Consider the following 21,357-nt stretch of genomic DNA (forward strand, 5'->3'; position numbering starts at 1 on the left):
ACTTTCTCTAAAAAAATTATTTTATCTTATGAAATATTATTTTAAAATGCAAGATTTTAGAATGCAACAAAATCAAGACAAAAATAGATTTTTCTGGTGGATGGTACAGTTGTAGTATATATATATTGGTTTAATCAATCAACTGGCAAATAACTGTAAACAAAAAAAAAACTCATTAACCTTTTTGCTTAAATCAATAGTTATTGAGGTATATAGAAAAAAATTATCCTCCTTTCCCACTCACAACTCTTTACAGAGCATCCTATCACTTACATGCATAGCATCTTATACATTCCTGACAATGATTATTTGTTCTGATATAGTGGAAAAATAATGGTACATGAAAAGTTTTAAAAAATTTTTTAAAATCAATATTTTTTACCTTTTTCTGCTCCCCTCTCACCCTGAAAATCACCTCCCATGAAGGTTTTTTGATTTGCCAATGTTTACTATGACAAATAAACTAAATAAAATTCCACTGAAAAATGTACAACCAATAAAAATTACCCAAGATTTATTTTTTTGGAAGTGGGGTGAACTATGATGAAATTTTATTGTAATATTATTATTTAAAGTTTAAATAAACAAAAATATTTTTTTTTAAATGTGTTTTTGCAAAATTATGTATTATATTGCAAAATTTTGAAAGAATTAACCCCAAATTCTACTCCCTGGAGATATTGACTCCAAACTTTTAAAATAAATTCCTCCACATACATGAGCCTCTGTCAAATTTCATCAAAATCGGTTTATCCAAGCAAAAGTTGTTTTAGTTTCAAACATGGCAACATAATATACGTACAGATATTACCCTCCCACACTTTTTTTTTGTTTTTAGGATCCCTAGGCCACAAAAAGTTGAGAAATGTAAAAATTCCCCATATCCCATTTTTGTCTTATTACCATAGTTTCCTTTTTGCAGCATAGCTCGTGATGCAAATACCAAGAAACTATACAGTCATTTGTCAAAAATGATTTATGTGGAAGTCACTAAACCAGCTGGGCCACGTCCTACATTTGCTCTCAATGGTTCAAAACCTAATTCTTCTTTACGTATGCCAAATTGTGCTAATTTTGCTTCATAAGTTCTTAACATATCATCATGCGCTTTACATACTCTTGCTAATTCCATCTGTAAATCTTTTACATGTTTATTCTTAACATTCAGTACTTCCTGTAAAAACAAAAAATATATATAAATTTTTATTAAACAATATTCTAATTCTTGGGAGATGTAAATTGTTAGATAGACAATTGGGTGAATATCAAGGAGGTTTTGGAAGGTCAAGATCATGTGCAAAACAAATCTTCAGCTTCTGTTTATCAAAAACTAAGAAATGAAATTTGTGTGATTACTTTTTGTTAACTTCATAAAGGCCTCTATGTTTGAATAAATAGGGAATCTTTAACAAATATACTCAAAGAATTTGGTGTAGAAAACAAGTTAGAAACATTATTAGAAAGAGACACAATTACCAATAATAAATTTAAAGTTAAGTTTATGGAAGAAATCTTTGAACCTTTTAGAATCAAAAAAGGTGTGAGACAGGGAGATGGTTTATCCCCATTGTTACTTATTTAATTATCCATTAGAGAAAGTGATACGAAAGTGGTGAAGAGGTAAAGACCAAATACTTGGAACCAATAACAAAAGTGTTACTATAGATTGTTTGGCATTTGCAGAGATATCACACTACTTTTAGAATCTGTAGAAAAACTAGAAAAGTTACACTCTCAAGCTGCTAAAGTTGGATTGCAGAAAATAAATTTCATGACAAACATTAAAAATGCCCGTAAAGAAATTAAAATTAGTAATGAAAAAATCTCCACAGTTAAACATTTTAAATATCTTAGTAAATGGGTTTCTGAAAATCTCAGCAAAGAAAAGGCCATTAAAACTAGAACTGAAGAAATGAATATGGCATACCACATAACTAAAAATACTTGTAATAAAAGATAAAAAGTTATCCTAGAAACTTAAACTCCAGCACTGCTCCACTGTAATTCTTCCTGAAGCACTCTACACAATAGAAAACCTCAACTTCAATAGAGGTAAAAAAGATAAACTTGAAATAATAAAAAGACAAATTGCAAGAAAAATACTTGGCCCAAAAAATTACATTAAAAACAATTTATAAAACATTTATAAATAGTTATAAGAAAGAAACTTACAAGAGAAAATATTAAATGTAATTAGGAAGAGGAGTGCTATTTTACAGATATCTTTTTAGAATGGAGAAAGATAGGTTAACAAGACAAGTATTTGATAAAATGGATAATCTAAAAGTGAGTTCCAACTGGTTTAAAGAAGTCAAAGAGGATGTTAAATAATTAAAAATCACAAGTAGAATTTTTAATGATAGGAACAAATTTATATTTAGTTAAAGCATATGAAGGTTTTACAGAGAAAGAAGAAAGTGATAATGAAAAACACAAATGGAGCAAGGAATGCATCAACAATTCTCTGAAAAGATGAAGTACTGTACTCAAAGAAAAAGAAAAACAACTAAGAGGAAAATAAAAAAGTGAACTTTCAAATGTTGATTTATCGTAGTCTCCTAATGGCTAAATAAGAAATTTTATTTTATACATAAAAAAGTTATATAAAAATATATAAAGCTAACACAAAATTTTGAAAAAACTTTGTTGAAAGATTTATCTATTTTTTTATTGTCAAAGGTACTCTTTCACATCATCGCTAAACTTTTATAAAGAATTATCAAATTTATTTTTACAAAATTTTTAGAATAATGCTGTATGAAGTTACAAGTACCAAACACCTGAGACAATCAGTAATTTTTGATAATATATCAGTTTGGTGTAGGATAGCTGCTACTATGTTATTGGTCTTCGTAAATATTTATCACTACACAAAAACTTAAAAAAAAAATAATAAATTTTTAATTAAGCAAGATAACTAATGTTGGATTGTTAATTAAGTCAAATAAGTCTTATCTATAAATCAGAATGCTGATGAACTGTCAATTGACAGCCCCAATCACTTTTGAAACTGATGTCAAATCTATCTGATGATACTCTTGCTTGTTGGATTCAGGAATAAATTTACTGTTATCCCATTTTGTACTTATTTATTTTTCATGTTTATAGAGTTCAACAGAAAAAGAGCCTGCATTAAACTCTGGATATGCTATAATTGTAATATAGTTAGATCTCTGACATTTGTAGTTGGGAAGGTCACCTCAGACTCCAGACCAGGACACATCATTCTCAGTTACGTGCCGCAAGTACTTCATTTTGAAAAAGTATATGAATATGAGGAGTACACAAAAGAGAAGGAAAAATGGTTAGGACATGTGGTTAGAGGAAAAAGAATCTTAAACACCTGCATCAAGAGGATCAATGGAAAAAGAAAGAGAACAAGGAAGAAGAAGGATGAAGTTAGTAGATGAGGTGAAGATTGGATACTACAAGGGGACATTGGAGCAGGCTTGGGACAGGGATGGATATACATAATGAATGGTGATGTAAGAGATCTACCATCAGGAAGAACACCAGATGTTGATTACGAAGACAAATAATTACGAAGTTAAAGTGCAAGTTCACATTCAAGAATGGATAGTGTACTCCATGTTTCATAAAGATTATCATTTCTTGATTATGTATTTGTTATTTACAGATACAAAAAAAAACACATGTAAGTATGCAATAAGTAATAGCAGCACTTTTTAGCTTACTATTCCTATTTTTTGTGGGATTACTGGTATGAAACCAACTTCTCTATCTTCCTATTTTTCATAAGTCAATTCATTCATTTATTTCTATACAACATCCATCCACTCTGTTATTTTAAAAATGAATTTTTATCACGTAGTTCATCTAAAAGCTTACAGCATTTAACAGAGAGACACATGAAATAAATTTTAAAAATGACTCTAATCTAAATAACAAAAAGTATTTCATATTTTACCTCCAGTTTTGAATTGATAGAACGCATTGTTTTTGGGTCTAAATTAGTAGCAGATATAGCTTCTGATAATTGAACTTCTCTTTTCTCTAATGTTTCTTCTAATGCTGCTAGTTTTTTTTCTAAAATAGTGTTTTTCAGTCCAGCTTTCTGTTGTAGATCAAGAATAGCCGAAACAAATTTATCATGCAAATCATCCCTCTCTGCTTTTATCTGTCATGTAAAAGTGATAAATGTTAAAATAATATATGTAATATTATAATGCTCTTAAATATTTTTTTTTTCAAATTTTTTTAAAGTTATTAAATTTATTATTAATTTGTTAAAAAATACCATATTTAATGAATAAAAATATTAGTAGAATTATCACTTTTCATTAATAAGTAAATTTTATACTGAATTCACTTACAGTTTTTATGATCACTTCTTGAGCCTACTAAGTTTTGTGTTTTATAAAATGCTATTAAATTGCATAATCCTCTTTATTACATAGGCTGTACCCTGGATTGACTAACTTTCCTTTTACCTTATGCTTATTACAGTCATGTACTATTAGATGGAGTACTGTAGGGTTTCAGCAGAAATAAACAAATGACTCGACCGTACCAATCCTCTCACGCAGAAATGGCTCAAATATGAAACAGCTTCTCCTACCTTATCCTTTCTATTGGATTAAAATGTTTGATTCGGAGAATAAAAATTTATCAATCACTAATAATAGTAAATAGATAATAATAAAAAGATGCTAATAAATTTAATTTAAGTAAGTAAAGTTTTTTTTTTAATATCATGTTCAAATGTTCTACACGCACATTACTATATTTTTGTTTTCTCAAACAGTCTTGTTACATTATGTAGTAATATAGACATGGTGTACTGCAATGGAATCTTTCATTTACAATAGTTTTAAACTATGCTGTATAGTTCATTATTTCCCATAAATCTATTGTAATATTTTAAGCCTCAATGAAAGTATTCACACTTGTTAAAAATAATGCATATAAAATAATTAAAATTATGCTCGCTCTATACATTCAAATAATAAAACTATGTTCACTGAAATAAGATGGACACTAATAGTAACAGTCATTTGCAAAATTAAATTATGCTTTATGTCTAAGTAATAACAAAAACAATTTCTTATGAGTTAATGTATTTTCTTAGGGTCTGTATCATTTGGAAAGGTATTAATTATTTATTCATATATGTGGTTCTATATAGAATAAAAATCTATTTAACCTTTCCCTTTGAAAATATTGATATCAGTTTGCATTCCTGTTTAAACATTGTAAGAAAATATGTAACAGATGGAATTAATAGAAACCAAATGTAGGATTAAATACAAAATTTACATTATCGTATTAAGAAAAGAAACAATGTCATTGACATATTTTTGGAATTCTGTGACACTTATCTGCTATAAGGTAATTATTAAATTACAATTTCAACCTGAAATTGTTAATAATGAATTTTTTTTCTGAAAGTTACATGGTTTTTATCTAATTTTTAATATTTATAGATGTTGAGATATAAATGATGTTAAATTTTTCTTAGAAGTTTGGAATTGTTATTCTAAAAAAAAACTATCAGTATGCTTGTCTTACAGTTATAAAATACAAAAGTAATATATAATAAATCTAACCTTTTCATTAGTAAACTGAAGAATATCATGTTCATTTGTCAACTGTTGAAGCTGTTTAGTAACTGCATTCAGTTGTTTCTTTGTATTCTGTAAATAAACAGTACATTTAAAAAAAAAGTTATACAACATTGAAAATATTTTTCATATTAACATCTACTTTATTATAATTGTCGTTCTGTTTTGACTGATTTTAAATATAATTTATCAGTATGATTATTAATAGCTTAAATGCAGGATTTAACAAATTTATTAAAGAGGGATGAACTCCCTCTTTAATGTGTGCATGCAACCTCTGAGGTACGTCACAAGATGTTCAGTTGTACTGATAAAAAAGTTTCAGGTAAAGCTACATAGCCCATAACTATCAAACAAGATACAAATCATTTTTTTTTTCAAATTATTCAGCTCTTTGATGAAAGGATTGAATAAATGTATTTATACATCATATAATATTCACTTTTTTATCCAATAACAGAAAGTTACTACAGAAGCTCCTAGTCATCAGTTCACAGTTAATAATGGGTCAGGTGTATCACCAAAGAAACAAGAAATTAAACAATAATCCATGACTTTCAACAGTGGTGTTATAAAAAGATAAGTTTTGACTTTACAAAAATTCAAAGACACTTAATTTATGCTGCCATTTACAAGCTGTTAGAAAAAAATTATTCCTTCTTCCAGCTGTATGAACAGTATAACCCATTTAAACTGATTGTAGTTTCAGTGTTAAGATAATCTTAAGATTTAAATTTAAATCAATCAGATTTTGAAAAACATTAAACTTCAAAATAATTTCAAAAAATTCAATGAATTAATTAGTTCTAGAGTAAGTAAAAATTATTATAGTTTAAAGAAGAGATCTCATAATTATTAATCAATCAGTTGACTTTTTGTTCACCTAATGTTTTTAATTTCCTCTTTTTACCCTACTGTTATATTATACTGTTAAATAATATTGTTTCATTTTAGTAGTAAATGTTGAAATAAGTATTGCACAAAGTTTTTTTTTATCACTGCTTTTATCATGATTTTCTGGGTTAGCCGTGAAACTTTAGAATTCAGTGGGACAGATTAATAAATAAGGTCCTTAAAAAACACCTAGGGAAGCAAATATCATATTAATATTTTTCATCTTAAAATAAAAATTTTATATAATTATTAAAACATTTTAAAATAATGACATACGTACTGCAAGTGATAACTTATCCTTATCATAAAATTCCAGTTGATGTTGTAGTTCTGCAACTTGTTCTTTTGCAGCTTTTAGTGGTTGTACTAATCTTTTGTTCTCAGATGTTAATTCGTAAAGTTTTTTTTCCATTTTATTTTCATTATTTTTCATTTCCATCATTTGCTCCTAAAAATGAACAAAACCCCCAATTTTAAAATAGTATTGAAGTATCAATCTTAATGTTATAAAACAACATTGAAACTTTTCACTTTATTATTTTATAGTCTAAATTAGCAGAGACTTTTAAATAACTGAAAAATTTCTATGGCATGATAATATTGATAACATTGATTTTTTTGGTATCTCATTGGTAAAATTTCTTAAAGATAATACAATAGATATACAATGTACAACATGACACAAGCAGGATACGAATGCTGTTTGGCATTAATTCAACAGATAGATTAAGCATTTTTGATGTAAAAAAACCCTCCCAAAAGAGGTGTTTTAGTAAATGTAATTAATATTGATGGTAATCAAAGCCATTTGAAATGATTACATATTGATTAGAAATTGAGACATCATTTTGAATGGTTCTTTTTCTGTATTTTAAATGGAATCAAATATTTACATATTTTTCATGTAAGACATTCTGATTCTAATGAAAAAGGTAAAACAGAAGTGATAATTTAAATTAAGGCACTTTCCATAAAAACTCAAATTACTCATGGTACCTACAACGTACCACATTAAATATTATAATTCTGTGAAATTATTTACAGGATTTTAGCCCACATTGACTTAGCAACTAATATTGGAGATGACAAAAACATGTATACTCAAGACAAGAATTTGTCATAGAATAGCATTTGCTAAATGATCAACCCTGTAAATAAGTATTGTTTGCTTCAAGGTTATCAGATAAGAAAATAACAATTAAGTTATTCTTTATCTTATAAATACCAACCTTAAGAGTAGTAATTAGTGACAAGTTGTTAAGTGTAATTTCACTATAGTATGATTTCAATTGTTCATAAGCTTCCTGGTGATTTTTTACTAACTGATTTATTTGTTGATTCTTTCTTTCTTCCAATTCAGCTAATTCCATTTTTGTACTTAATGTCAGGTGATTTCGTAATGTGGTTAACCGATCCTCTGCTTTTGCATCAAGTGATTCTACTTGCTTCGCAAATTCTGTTCTGATATTATGTACCTCTTCACCATGTTTCTGAAACAAAATATATCATTAATTTTATTTGAGGTTCTGGAATATAATGCAACGTCTTCCTGATTTTTTGTTTCAGCTGACTAAAAAAAACCAACAAAAATATTTCTTTTGAAAAAATGGAGTTCATCAAAACCAAAACAGTAAAGAACAAGAAGAAAAAAATAAATTATGGAACAATACAGTGAAGAGAAAAATTCAAGTATTTAGAAGAATAGATCCATCCAAATGATCAAGAAAAAGAGTCATTACAGAACAAGAAACAAAGAAGGGAACTGGCATATAAACTGTCAAAAAATACCTATAACAAAAAATCCATTTTGATTAAGGAAAAAATAAGACATTGTTGCACAGTAGTGACACCAGAAGTATTGAATGCAAAAGGATGCCATTCTTTGAACAGCAAGTGGACATATTCAAAGGATTAAGATTGTGGAGAAGAGAATACTAAGAACAGTTCTCAGGACTGGATTGGTTGGGACCCAAGGTGAATGAAAGGGGACAGTGGAGATTAAGACCCACATAAGAACTGCGTAAAATAGAAGGAATGTACAAAATAGTGAGAAAAAGAAGGCTCAGTTACTTCATTCACTTTTACCAGAAGGATGGAGGAAAGCTAATTAAAACTATCTTCAACTGCTTCTACAACAAATAAAATAAAAACCATTGGAGAGCACGATTAAGGATACTGAAGAGACAGACATTGAACAAACAATTTTGAGTAGATGAAGGTACAGAGAAATAGTCAAAAAGTTTGAAGTTTCCAGGATAGTAACAAAACAGTAGGAGTTGGCTACTCAGAAGAGTGAAGGAAAATAGCGAGAATTAGAATGAAGAAGTACTGAAAGATGCAAGATCAAAAAAAGAGTTCCTATAATACACACCACATTTATTTAAATAAAACATTATAAAGATTTGCATCATAATATTTTTAGTTATTTTTCTGATCATCTTAAGTGAATGATATTCGTACCAGTAGCGGCTTGCATAAAGGCACTGTGGAACTGCAGCACTATCTATTTTCACTTGATATTATTGATAACATTTAATATGAGTCCTTTTTTCTTTAATTCTTTCTTTCTACAATATATAATCCTTAAGCTTAATGTCAGTAGCCATTCCCTAGTTTAAGAATAAGATGCAAAAATCTTTGTATGGAACTCTTCACTCACTTCACAGTTCCAGCGGTGTGGTGCTTGGCTGTTGTGCACATGTAACATAGGAAGCTGCACACAAGGCTAAAAGAGAGAGAGTGAGTACAGTTGCTCCCACAATGCTGACCCTGGCATGTTGGTTGAAGGTAGTTTTTTTTTAATCTGCATGTGTTGTGCTTAAAAACCGTATACTTTAATGTGTTAAAGTGTAGAATTAGATTATTATCCTGCTTCCAGCTATTCTATTTGTTTCATTTTTTTTCGGTTATTTTATTTTACAGAGAACTTTAACCATGGTCTTGTAAAGAACCAGAAAAATATTTTCTGGAGCAGCACCCACTAATTTTAGCAACAAGCTGCCACTGATTCCTACTCTAGCATTACCTTTTGTTTTGCTTACAGATTTTTGAGTTGGTAAGATACATATTTAGGATGTGCTTAAGAGGTATGTTGGATTTGAATTATATGTGTGTTCATTTAGTACATCATTGTTATATAACCATGTATTTCATAATTATTTAATGTTTTAAGCTTTGAATAGTTTTTGTATATGTACAAGATATAAAACTTGTTTTACTGTTGGATGATTTGTTAATGGCTTAGATGATTGTCTCTATGCTGCTGTGATGGGTTTTCATTTGATCACTGCATCTTTGTTTGAAGTTATCTTCTGTTGAACGGAACGCAAGGATAGCGGGAGATTTATGTATCTCCCTATAATCACAGTACCTGGACAAAAATCCCTAGCTGCTGTATCATTCTTTTATTTGGGCAGATAATTATTTATTTAATGGCAGTTACATTTATTTTGTTTTATGTATGGATGGAATTATTTGCTGCGTTCTGATCCTTTAGACCAGGAAGAAATTATTGACCAGGTCTGACCTTGGGAGATAGCTGCCTATGAGCTTCATTCTCCTGGCATGATTCCCTTTCAATCCGTCTGCTGAAGTCCTTTAGGTGCTAGAGCCTTCTGGTCTAGCAGACTGCGCCTTTCAAGGGCCTTAGTGTTTGGAGGATGCAATGCACTCCCCTTTCTGGAGAGCGCATATGCTGGCAGTGACATAATTTTAAGATTTAGGAAGGAGGATGGGTGGTTGGTGAGACAAAGTTAGGAAACTTTCTTCACTTGAGCTGTCTTAATTTCTTCATCTTGGCTGGATTCATGTCAGGTCAGTTTCCAATCCATGGTAGCGGGTCGATCACCATTGTTTCTTCTTTAGGTGTCTTTTATTGCCAGATGTAAAACAGTGTGCAATTAGCATAGTCCAGTTTATATTACATAGGGACAACCTGTCTGTTTGATAAATATGTTTTATATTTAATGATTTGTTTTGTTTAATAAATTTCACAGTTTTTCATTGAAATTTGTGGTTTTATATAACTATATCTTTTATGCTTAATTATGAACTTGTATATTTTCTGGAAAATACTATTCAAGATAAGCAGGTAACTTAGAGAAATCAATTTTACTATAACTCATTAAAATCCGATATTCAATTCTTTTGCAGAACATCTTCCAGAGTCTTACCTTGTATGTCATCTTCTATGATTTCTATAATTCAATAAGTACACATTTTCAAACTGTACAGTATTTAGGATTACTACCTTGCAATTATTTAAGTTGAATATGTTTTATTCTAATAATACTTTTAGTTCAGCAAAATCTTATAAAAGAGCTGAATTATTAATTCTATTAAAAAAAATATTATTTGCTTAAAATAAAAAGTTATTCTGAGTTGGTCACATTTTAAACTAGGAAGCACAGGTTTACCCAAGAAATATAGAGGCCTGATTTTAAAGAATTACAAAATCAAATACTTTTTTATGTACCAAATCAATACTGAAAATTAAGTCGTTGAACTTCTCAGTCATAGTATTAATAATTATAGATTACCATGATGAGATTGAATTCCACTATTATAAAATAATAAAAATTACAATTTGTTACCTAAATACACGAGAACATACGTCATAAACACAAAAAAATAGACACTAATAAACACTGCAACCTAGAAATATACTAATTAAACCACAATGACTACACTAAACAGTAATTTTTAAAAAAATTGAATGCGTAATCACATTCACCTACAGATATAAAGAACACATTAAAATCAAGCTTACCAAATCAACTTTGCACCCATACACACATCTCCACACTCAGAAATTGTTAAGTATAAATTGTTAATGTAATATTAAGAAAATTTTACACTAAATATTTAAAAGTTATGAGCTTAACACATTCAAACAGAATAAAATTTATATACTAAATGTGATAAAAACAACATTGTATTTAATAAACAAATGAAACATAGATGAAATATACTCTTTGACCTATAATATTTGACTAAGCAAGTTTCCTTACCACTTTTAGACAAGCACCATTAAAAATATTTACCATCTGGATACTACTGAAGAATAGAGTACATTATTGTCTTAAAAAGAAAGATCTTCAAGAAGCATATTTCCAATTATTTTGAAAACGAATCATTGTTGTTATTATTTCATAAAACAATAAAAAAACCTTATCTAATCAATTAGATCAAATTGGGTTAATAAAATCTGCTTCTACTAAAACAAACAGAAAATTCAAATGTATCTCGAGACAGGCAGTTTTATCTACGTACTCAATCTTCATACTATACGATGTAGTTTAATGATGAACAGTGACTCAAGCTAGAGACTTGGTAAGAATAAGAAAGTTACCACTTGTATAACATTGAATGGTCGTAATGTGAAGGTTTAAGTGGACTGTATAGGAACTGGTATAAAAAATTCACTGGATGCATGAACTACAGTTATATTTAATTACAAATAACAATATGCTATTATTATGTATTAAACAGAAAACTAATTATAAGTATGCATTACAACAATTTTCGTATGACCCGTAAAGGAAAAGGTGCTAAGCCGACTTTCTCTGTCCACACCATACACACTACTGATCTAGTAAATTAACACTAGTTACCACAAGAACCATTCGCATCAGAGCGCACCTACTGACAGCGGCAATAACCAAACATACCGCCCGCCAAAATACATAGTATTTTAATATTGTCCAAAATAAAAAAAATAAATCAAGTAACCTAAGATTACATTGCAAATAATAAATGATGGAACATAAATTGTACAACAGTAAACAATACGAATAAATCATTATAAAATATATAAAACAGTCACTGCAAAGTAATGAATTAAACAAGTGTTTAAACAAATTGTGTTTTTTACTAATGTTATTAAACATTAGTAAAAATCACAATTACAAGAATAATAATTAAATTACTAGAATAATAATTACAAGTACAAGAATTAATAGGACAATAAAAATCTAACTTGATAAACAATAGAATTCAACTGATAAAATACAAAATCAAAACTGAAACCTAGAAATAATACGTGGAAAACAACAAATTTATCATTCAAGATTCAAAATGCAAGATTATCAAAAGAAACAAAAATAATACAAAAATTAGCAAATTCGTCAATGTAAAACTACATATGCAAATAGTCAATGCAAACTAGTAATAACTACAAAAAAATTATTCACACCATAAATTCAACAATGTAATAACACAAACTCTGACACTGCCAATAATAGCACATAAAGACAATAACAAGAAAACATTACACGAAGACTTATTCATCTTTGTCCACTGTTGGAAGTGGGCAGATCTTAATAACGGGTTGTTTAAATGCTGCACCTTGTGCAGTACGGACTGAAACTACTTGGATGAGACCATCAGCACCTGGATGAAGATCCTCGATGACTGCCAGTTTCCAGCTTAAGGGTGGTCCTTGATCAGAACAACTGCTCCCTTCTGGAGATTTTGCTTCATTGATGACCATTTACTATACTGCTGAATAGATGTTAAATACTCTGTTGATCATCTTCGCCGTAGTTGCTGAGTGAGCTGCTGCAAATGCTGCCACCTACTTAATCTATTAACAAGTATATCACTCAGATCAGGATCAGCAAGGTTGGTTATGGATTCACCTATAAGGAAATGACCTGGTGTTAAGGAGTAGTGATCTGTGGGATCATCAGATAATTTAGACAGTGGCCTTGAGTTTGGACATGCTTCTACTTGCGTTAATAATATTGCCATTTCTTCAAGTGTTAAAGAGCTGTTGCCGACAATGCAAAGAAGATGATGTTTCGTCGACTTAACAGGTCTTTCCCAAATACCTCCAAAATGGGAAGCACTAGGGGGGATGATAAAATGCCACATGACAGTATTAACAAGATGGATATAGAGTTGTTTTTGATCATGTCATGGATATCACAAAGCTCATTAGAAGCACCAATAAAGTTAGTTCCGTTATCACTGTAGCTATTAGCACAGATTCCTTGATTAGACAAGAACCAGTGTAGGGCTGCAAGGAATGACTGGAAGCATCTGATATGACTGGGATCGCTTACAAGTTCCAAATAAATGGCGTCCATAACTAAATACGAAAAATGAAATGTAATATTTGATGCAAATTTTAGTACGACAAGAGCCTAACTTTATGTATACTGGATCTGTGAAGTTCACTCCATTGTTAAGGAAAAGTCGAGTCGGTACAACTTGTTTAGTCGGTAAACTTCCCATAAGCTATGAGGTTTTGCCGATAAATGAAAACAACGAATACATTTATGTAGGATGTTTCTAACAATTTTTCTAACTGTAGGAATCCAATAGGTAGTAGATCTAAGTGAGTTAATTAAAAACTGTGGACCTGCATGCATAAGTTGCTTATGCTCATGCTCAATTAATAATTGAGTAAGGTGATGCCGTGGAGGCAAGATTAGTTTATGCTGAGTTTCAAATGGAAGCTCTGAATTTTGTAGTCTTCCTTCAACTCGTACAAGTCCAGATTTGTCAATGAATGGATGAAGTTCAAGTATGGTTGATTTGTTACATAATGGTTTCCCACTTTCTAGAGCAGTAAATTCTTGATTATAACAAACTCTTTGCACCAATTTGATGCAAGTAGTTAAGGATCCCTTTAGTTCTATGGTAGTTAGTGGTCCAAAATTACATGATCTGTCAGCTAACTTAGAGTTGTTTATGAAACCTAAGCAATATCCAATTACTCAAACTCATGAAAGAGTAGATGATTCCTTCAGAATAGAATCACCTGAGCTGGTGACTATAACCAAACTTACAGTTGCACGTATTTCAGTAGTTTCACCTGATACAGGTATTGTTGGCATATGTGTTGGCCACTGAGAAGAATCCTTTGTCAAACAAGGTGGTCCATCCATCATAACTCTTTACATTTGAGTTCTTAAGGAGTCACTCCACATGAAACCATGTTTCCAGGATTTGATGCTGACATCACATGGTGCCACTTGCAGTTGCGTGTTAGCTCTTGCACTTCGCAGATATGATTTGCAACGAAAGTCTTCCAAGTCGATGGAGGTTTGCTGAGCCAAGCAAGAAGAATACTAGAATCTGTCCATAGATGAGTATCGTGTATTTTCAAATCAATGCTGATATTTACCAGCATTCAAATGAATAGCTATCAAACAGGCTAGCAATACTAGCCACATACTTCAAGACAGGGCAAAGATACTTGTTTGAGTGGTGCTACCCTAGATTTTGCACAAAGTAATTTAACAATTGTTTCTCCCTCATTATTACAGGATCTGAGATAAGTGCAAGCACCATAGGCAATCTCAGAAGCATCTGAGAAACCGTGTTGTTCTACGTGATTGGGGTTCTTGATCATAGCAAATCTATCAATACGAATTTCATCGAGCAATCTAAGAGAATCTAAGAGCAATCTAAGAGAATTGTAGATGTGTTTCAAATCTTGCTGTAAAGTTGATTGTTGGGAGTTTGTCGTCTCAGTTGAGATTTTGCTTCCATAATTTTTGCATAAATATTTTGCAAAGAATTACTGTACGAGCAAGAAGATCGAGTGGATCAAAGACAGATGAAGTAGTTACAAGAACATTTCTTTTCATTAAAGTCATTGGCCGAAATTGTTGATCTGTTGAATTAGTTCCACTAATGATTTGAGAATGATCTTGTGATGGTTGCCGTCTTAGTCCAAAGGTCTTTACTGTTTAAGTTACATCTAGCTGAAGATTGAGCTGAGTCTTTTGAAGTTTGAGAGGAATTGTTTCCAAGAGCTGACTATTGTTTGATGCCCATTTGCGAAGTTTGAAACCGCCATTTTTGAGAAGTAATTGTAGTTCTGAGACTAGTTTAATTGTCTTATCCAGTTGAGATGCAGTCATCAACATAAAAATCATTTTTCAACACTTTGATGGCCTGCTTGGAGTAATTAGCCTATTCATCTGCAAGTTTCTGTAAACATCGAGTAGCGAGGTACGGAGCTGATGATGTGCCATAAGTTACTGTAGTAAGTTAATTTTCTTGTACAGGTTCACTTCGTGAATTTTGCCACAGTATGTGCTGGTAGTCATAATCATCTAGATTAATTTTCACCTGCTGATAATTTTGTTAATGTCTGCAATAAATGTAATTAGTTGAGTGTGGAAACGTAAAACAACTGAACACAAATCTTATTCTACAACAGGACCAACTCTTAAAATATCACTTAGGAACATGTTGTTGTACGTTTTAGAAGATGCATCGAGACAATTCTCATGTTTGTGGTAGTAATATCACATTTGAAGACTGCACGATGTGATAAAATAAACATGATTTATTAGTTGATGAAGCAAGTTGCATATGTCCCAGTCTAAGAAATTCATTAAGAAATCCACGATACTCACTACTCAGATTCGTATCTGAGGCAAGTCAACATTCAAAGATTCGTATCTGAGGCAAGTCAACATTCAACACCTTGTAAGCGTTGAAGAACTACTGATTTGGATTCACCAAGAGTTGAAATGTCCTGCTTTAGAGGTAAGTTGACAGTAAATTGTCCTTCCTTATTCCTCGATGTGTTGGCAACGAAATGCGCTTCACACTCTACTCCTTTTCTTCAACTGACCAAGCTGGAACACTGACCTCTTCAAGTTTCCAAAATCTTTGAAGATCATTTTGAAAAAATCAATTTTTCCATTCAATATGATCTTAAATGAACATACTCAAGAGTCTACAAGAAAATATCCAAGAAAAAAGGACTACTGTGCAGTTTTAAAAAAAATATCACTAATTAACACTAGTATTTATTTCACATTTTTAACAGGTTTATTGATACTTACCAAAATTAAAGCTTTTATTTCTTCCCCATGTGCCAAACTGGTTTCATTTAAGTCACCTTTCAATGTTTTTTTATCTTGTAAGTATTCCATTTCTTGTTCAATATACGATTCTTCAGCAAGTTTTAATGTAACCATTTGTTCTGCCTGAAATTTATAACAAAATTATTAAAAATTTATTTTGTTTTCTTCTTCAGTTATAATTTAAGTTTTACATCAAAATGAGAAAAATGTCAAAATATTTTATTATGTTATTCTGTAACAAATTTTCTTCTCTTATACCTTCAATTCAGATAATGCACTGTGGTGTTCATACATCAGATGTTTTACTTTCTGTTTAAATATTTTTATTTCTGCCTCATGTTTTTCTTCTGCTTCTTCAATGGCTCGATCTTTATTTCTAAAACAAATTTAAATGATTATTAAAAGCATCAATGAAGAAAATTACTTTTTTTTAAACCTATATCATTAAAACAACCAGAAATTTAATACTTTGTTTATTTTCATCAGTTCATATTACTTTTATTAATAAAATTCATCAAAAATTCTCATAAGAATCGCAAACATTCTAATTACCTCTTCCCTTCTATAAAAAAATTCCTTTTTTGCTTTCTAGAAAACTTATACAATTTCCTATCTTCATCATCATTTTCATTTTTATTCAGAACTTTTTACATTCATTTATCAGTTCTAACACACATTACTTTACTCATGGTCTTGGTTTTTTACCTTATTATCTATTGTTTTCTCTCCTACTTAAACTGTGTTCTTTTTAAAATCATCTATTTACAAAATAAATTAACCATGAATTACTTTCTAAACACTTATAAATCTATATCTAGATCTCTTCAGGTCTATAAAATAGTTATTTTCTCCTCAGTGATATAGAAGATGATGCTGTTATAACTATTTATTTTAATATTTGTTAATCACACTGATTGCTATGGCCATTAGTACTATAAGATGTCAACAGTATCCAATTAACTGTACCTTGCATTCTTAATTTCTGTGACCTAAGAGAATTCTCTTAGGTCACAGAAACAAAAACGAATTCATTTTATTGAGTATTGAGGCCATTAGAATTTTACATTACTTCACACCCTTCAATTCCAGAATCCAAGTCAATGAGACAATTCATATACTCTAGGTTATTATGGGATAAAGTTGATACTGTTGTCAATATAACTTGTATTAAAGTAATTAAGAGACTCATTCAATATTTGATTAAATATTATATTTGTTGTTATAAGTGTTTTATATTGTTCAAGTGATTTGAACAATACAAAATGAACATACATATAATTAATTTATTGTATGACTGTGTTTTTCAAAGGCACACTTGCTTCCTCGCCTACAGCAAAGTCTCATGAAGATATTATTTTATAAGTGCACTAGTTTTTAATTAATTTAAAAAATAAATACTGATATGATTAAAAAAAAAAGTTAAGCTATTTAAGAGAATAAGGTCCAAGACATGTATAGGGCAAGATAATGTTTCTTATGAGATAGGTATTCAGAGAATGTGAAGTAAGATGCAGAGCATGTATCACTATTTTAATATAACAACAGTGGATATTAAGTCAACCACATTAAACTTATTTAGAGATGAAATCTCATGTTGTGTATCGGCAAGCATTCAGGAGAAATTTGAAAAAGAAACACTAAAGTGTTATTCAGGAGTTAAAGAATTTTGTAAAACAGGTTGATGCTAGATCAGAAACGTGCCCAATACAGGTCAGTTTTAACAATGCAGGTCATACAGGACATTAAGGTGACAGTTACAAGATCTCTTCATAAATTTTTGTGGAGACTAAGCCAGAAAAGAACATTTCACTAGGTTTAGCCCACTGCAGTGAGGAGAATGCTGAAATGTTATCCATATTAAATACAGGTTTTCCTGCATGAGCTAACTAATGCTGATTATGCTAAAAGAGTTCACTAATGTCATTGGTTTAAGAACTTCATTAGAGGTAACACTGGCATTTTAGATCTAGTGTTTTTCACAGATGAAGCGTGGTTTCCACTTGGTGGGTATGTTAATAGTCAGAACTATCAAACCTGGGGTACTGAAAACCCACACATTTTCTTTTAATCTCCCCTACAGCCACAAAAAACAGGCATACGGTGCACAGTTTCAATGTGATGAATAATAGAACCCGTTTTTTTTTTTTTAAAACTGGATGATGCCATCTACCAAGAAATTACCTGATAGTTCAGTAGCCTTACTGCAAGAGGGTGAGGGTGAATGCTGGTTGCAAAAGAACAGCGCCACTTGCCAAAGAGCTCACTCTATTATGGAGATGCTGCAGGGTTTTTTGGCGGAAGAGTAATTTCTATAGGATTGTGGCAACCAAGATTCCCTGATCTGACTAGTTCAGACTTCTTTCGGTAGCGTTACTTAAAATTAACATTTTATAGGAGCAACACATCCTGCAGGAATTAAAGACAAGCATTACCTATGACATCCTGGAAATATACAGGGTACAGATAACAAGAATAGCCAGGAACGTGGTCAAACGTGTTGACAAGTCCATAGAAGTGGATGGACATCATTTTCAACAATTTCTGTAAATTATTACATTAGTAGTGTTTGTCAATAAACTATTACTTATAGACTAAATTGTAGGGGAGGCAGGGCCTCTTTTAACTTGAACACCCTTTATGTATATATTCTATATATCTTTAAATGAATAATCTGTCCAGTCTCTCAATTGTAGTTCTTAGTGCCAGCAACACAGTTTAATTTACATGGTGCTGGGGTTAGTGTGTTTTTGTTTGCTGCCAATTATATGTATTTTTTGTGGTTTTGAAAGCAGCACAGATACCTTTTTTTCAAAAATGTTGGTAATTTTTGTTCAAAGTTGATGATACAAGTTAGCAAAATGTACTTTTTACATTAGGTTTTTTTTTTGTATTGTTGTGTGTTAATGTGACATGTAGCTGCATAGCCATTAACCTTTGACAGGTATTTTACGCATCTTGTGCATGTATTGTCTGCTGAAGGTGTGAATGTCAAGGTCTCACATGTCAATGAAATACTAGTTTATTTATGGTGGAATAATTAAATATATTAATAATAAGTGAGTTATCTCTGCTGAATTTATCTCATATAAGTATTCTTGTTGTCTACTTAGAATATAGTGAAGTCAAGGAAGTTAAAAATGATTTTTTCTGTGCATATTCTACAGTGAATTATACGTTGGGGTGTAATGTGTTGTTGAATGTGATCAATGTAAGATATTTTCTTGTGTTGTGTTGTTTTTATACTTGAATATGATGTCATCAACATAGAAATATCACACTAATATTTTGTCTGTGTTTCTTATTCTTTAGTAAATGTTTTTAAATATTATAGAAACATTTATATAATGAATTACAAAAAACTTTATAGACAAAACTAAGGATCTATAAATTTCGCACTGTTATACTCTTTCATCTTTCAATATAACTGATTATACCAGAATAGTTGTAAGAGAAATTATCAAAATATAACAAGGATCAATGAAAAACACCTCCCAAACAAATAATCAAAATTGAAAACATAATGCAAATCTACCAAATTCACCCATTTCTAGCCTACTGGCTGATTATTTTTTGTGCCTAATATATATTTGTGCACTTGTTGCAGAGTAATTTGAATAGGTTGTTGAGTTAATCAGTATATTTGAGTGTAATTTCTTTACTTTCTATATTATATAAAAAGCAACAGTAATCTGAAAATTACTGGAATTGTAACCTGTAAATTAAAATTTTTGATAATTCTGTGTGATTGCCAGTAGATTTATTTAAGTGTTATGTACTTTCTGTCACTATTTATGTTTTTTTGTTTTGTTTTTATTTTTAAATGATGTCGGTGCTAATGCTATGTTAATCATGTGTTTTCTGTATGGTTTGATAATGTGTTGTTGACTTACAGCATAATCAGATCTTTAAAAGTGTAGCTTTGTTTTACCTGCAGTGAACTGTAAGTTGGGCTGTAGATAGATCATTGACGATAATGAGAAATATACAGTTTTGCTGCCTTTGTGTAAAACAATAATGTAATTTCTTTTTCAGTATTGATATAAATTTTTCCCCCTTAGAATGTGTACTTTTTATATGAAATAGGACAAAGCCAAATTTATTTTAGAAAAATATTATTTACCTCAGTGCCGCTCTAGATTCTTCTAATTGTTGCCGTGTGATTTCCCAAAATGTTCGCAGTTTGTCTCTTTCAAGTTGAAAAAAATTCCTTTCTTCTCGCTCTCTTTCTAGCTCTTCACGAATCCTATATGCAAATGCTTCTAATTGTTCCCTTGACATTTCAGTAGTTGATACTCCATCAATGACTCCACCTGTTCCTTTAACACCCTTTCCACCTTTTCCACTCTTTTTTTTTGGCGGCTTTAAAAACAATAAATTTCAAAAACTATAAGATAAGTAACTAACTGAACAATCCCAGAATTAAACATATGTTTCATAGCAAAGAAACAGAAACTCTCATAACTTCACACATGACAGTATGCACTCACTAAACATTAATCATATAAAAATCTAGCAATGTGTAATTTTCTTTAGAGAATGTGATAGTCATCAGTTTGTCTTAACATAAATATCAGATGGTATATTTTGTCTAACAGATTCAAATCATCGAAATTAAATATTCTATTAATAAATGAATAGTTTACACTTTATATTATTAATATTAGATATAAGTAAATAGACCTAAAGTCATTAAGCTGTTAGAAAAATTTACTAACTAGAACAAATACACTATTAATGTTTAATATGTTGTGTCCTCAATACACCATCATTATCTGTCAAAAACAATATAATCTAAGGTTACTCTCCATTCTAAAAAAAAAAATCATTTAATCAACATTCATTTCCTACTGACATAGTAGAATGGTTTATTAATAAAATGTTGTAAACATTAATATGTTTAAATATTGGTTTTTGTCCAATTTATTATGAGCAATGCAGTGGAATTTGTTAGTGAAACTTCTATCATAAGGAAATGGTTATCAGAACAACATCCTGAAAATCCAATTACAAACAATATGCTATTACGGCAGATTTAGTACAACAATTTTCAC

The 21,357-nt window shown here is 30.3% G+C and overlaps 1 protein-coding gene across 1 annotated transcript; it reads right to left on the reverse strand.

Moving 5' to 3' along the window:
- Positions 1-664: 664 nt before the first annotated feature.
- LOC142324413 (dynein regulatory complex subunit 4-like) lies at positions 665-20,835 on the reverse strand. The gene is made up of 8 exons (XM_075365242.1): positions 20,427-20,835; positions 16,565-16,682; positions 16,286-16,429; positions 7,706-7,966; positions 6,757-6,924; positions 5,568-5,654; positions 3,929-4,138; positions 665-1,174 (listed from the first exon to the last, which is right to left on the reverse strand). Exons 1-8 carry the CDS (start codon positions 20,582-20,584, stop codon positions 977-979), a joined length of 1,344 nt encoding a protein of 447 aa, XP_075221357.1. The 5' UTR covers positions 20,585-20,835; the 3' UTR covers positions 665-976.
- Positions 20,836-21,357: the final 522 nt, after the last annotated feature.

This window comes from Lycorma delicatula, chromosome 5 (assembly GCF_047948215.1).
Source record: "Lycorma delicatula isolate Av1 chromosome 5, ASM4794821v1, whole genome shotgun sequence".
In the NCBI taxonomy this organism is placed as follows: domain Eukaryota; kingdom Metazoa; phylum Arthropoda; class Insecta; order Hemiptera; family Fulgoridae; genus Lycorma; species Lycorma delicatula.

Bases quoted from the DNA above. Each gene is read 5' to 3' on its own strand.
- LOC142324413 (XM_075365242.1), bottom strand. From the start codon at position 20,584: ATGTCAAGGGAACAATTAGAAGCATTTGCATATAGGATTCGTGAAGAG. The intron at 7,967-16,285 runs GTAAGTATCAAT...ATTTTGTTTCAG, and splicing joins AAATAAAAGCTTTAATTTTG to AAACATGGTGAAGAGGTACA. The intron at 5,655-6,756 runs GTACGTATGTCA...GTTTATTTACAG, and splicing joins AGGATAAGTTATCACTTGCA to AATACAAAGAAACAACTGAA.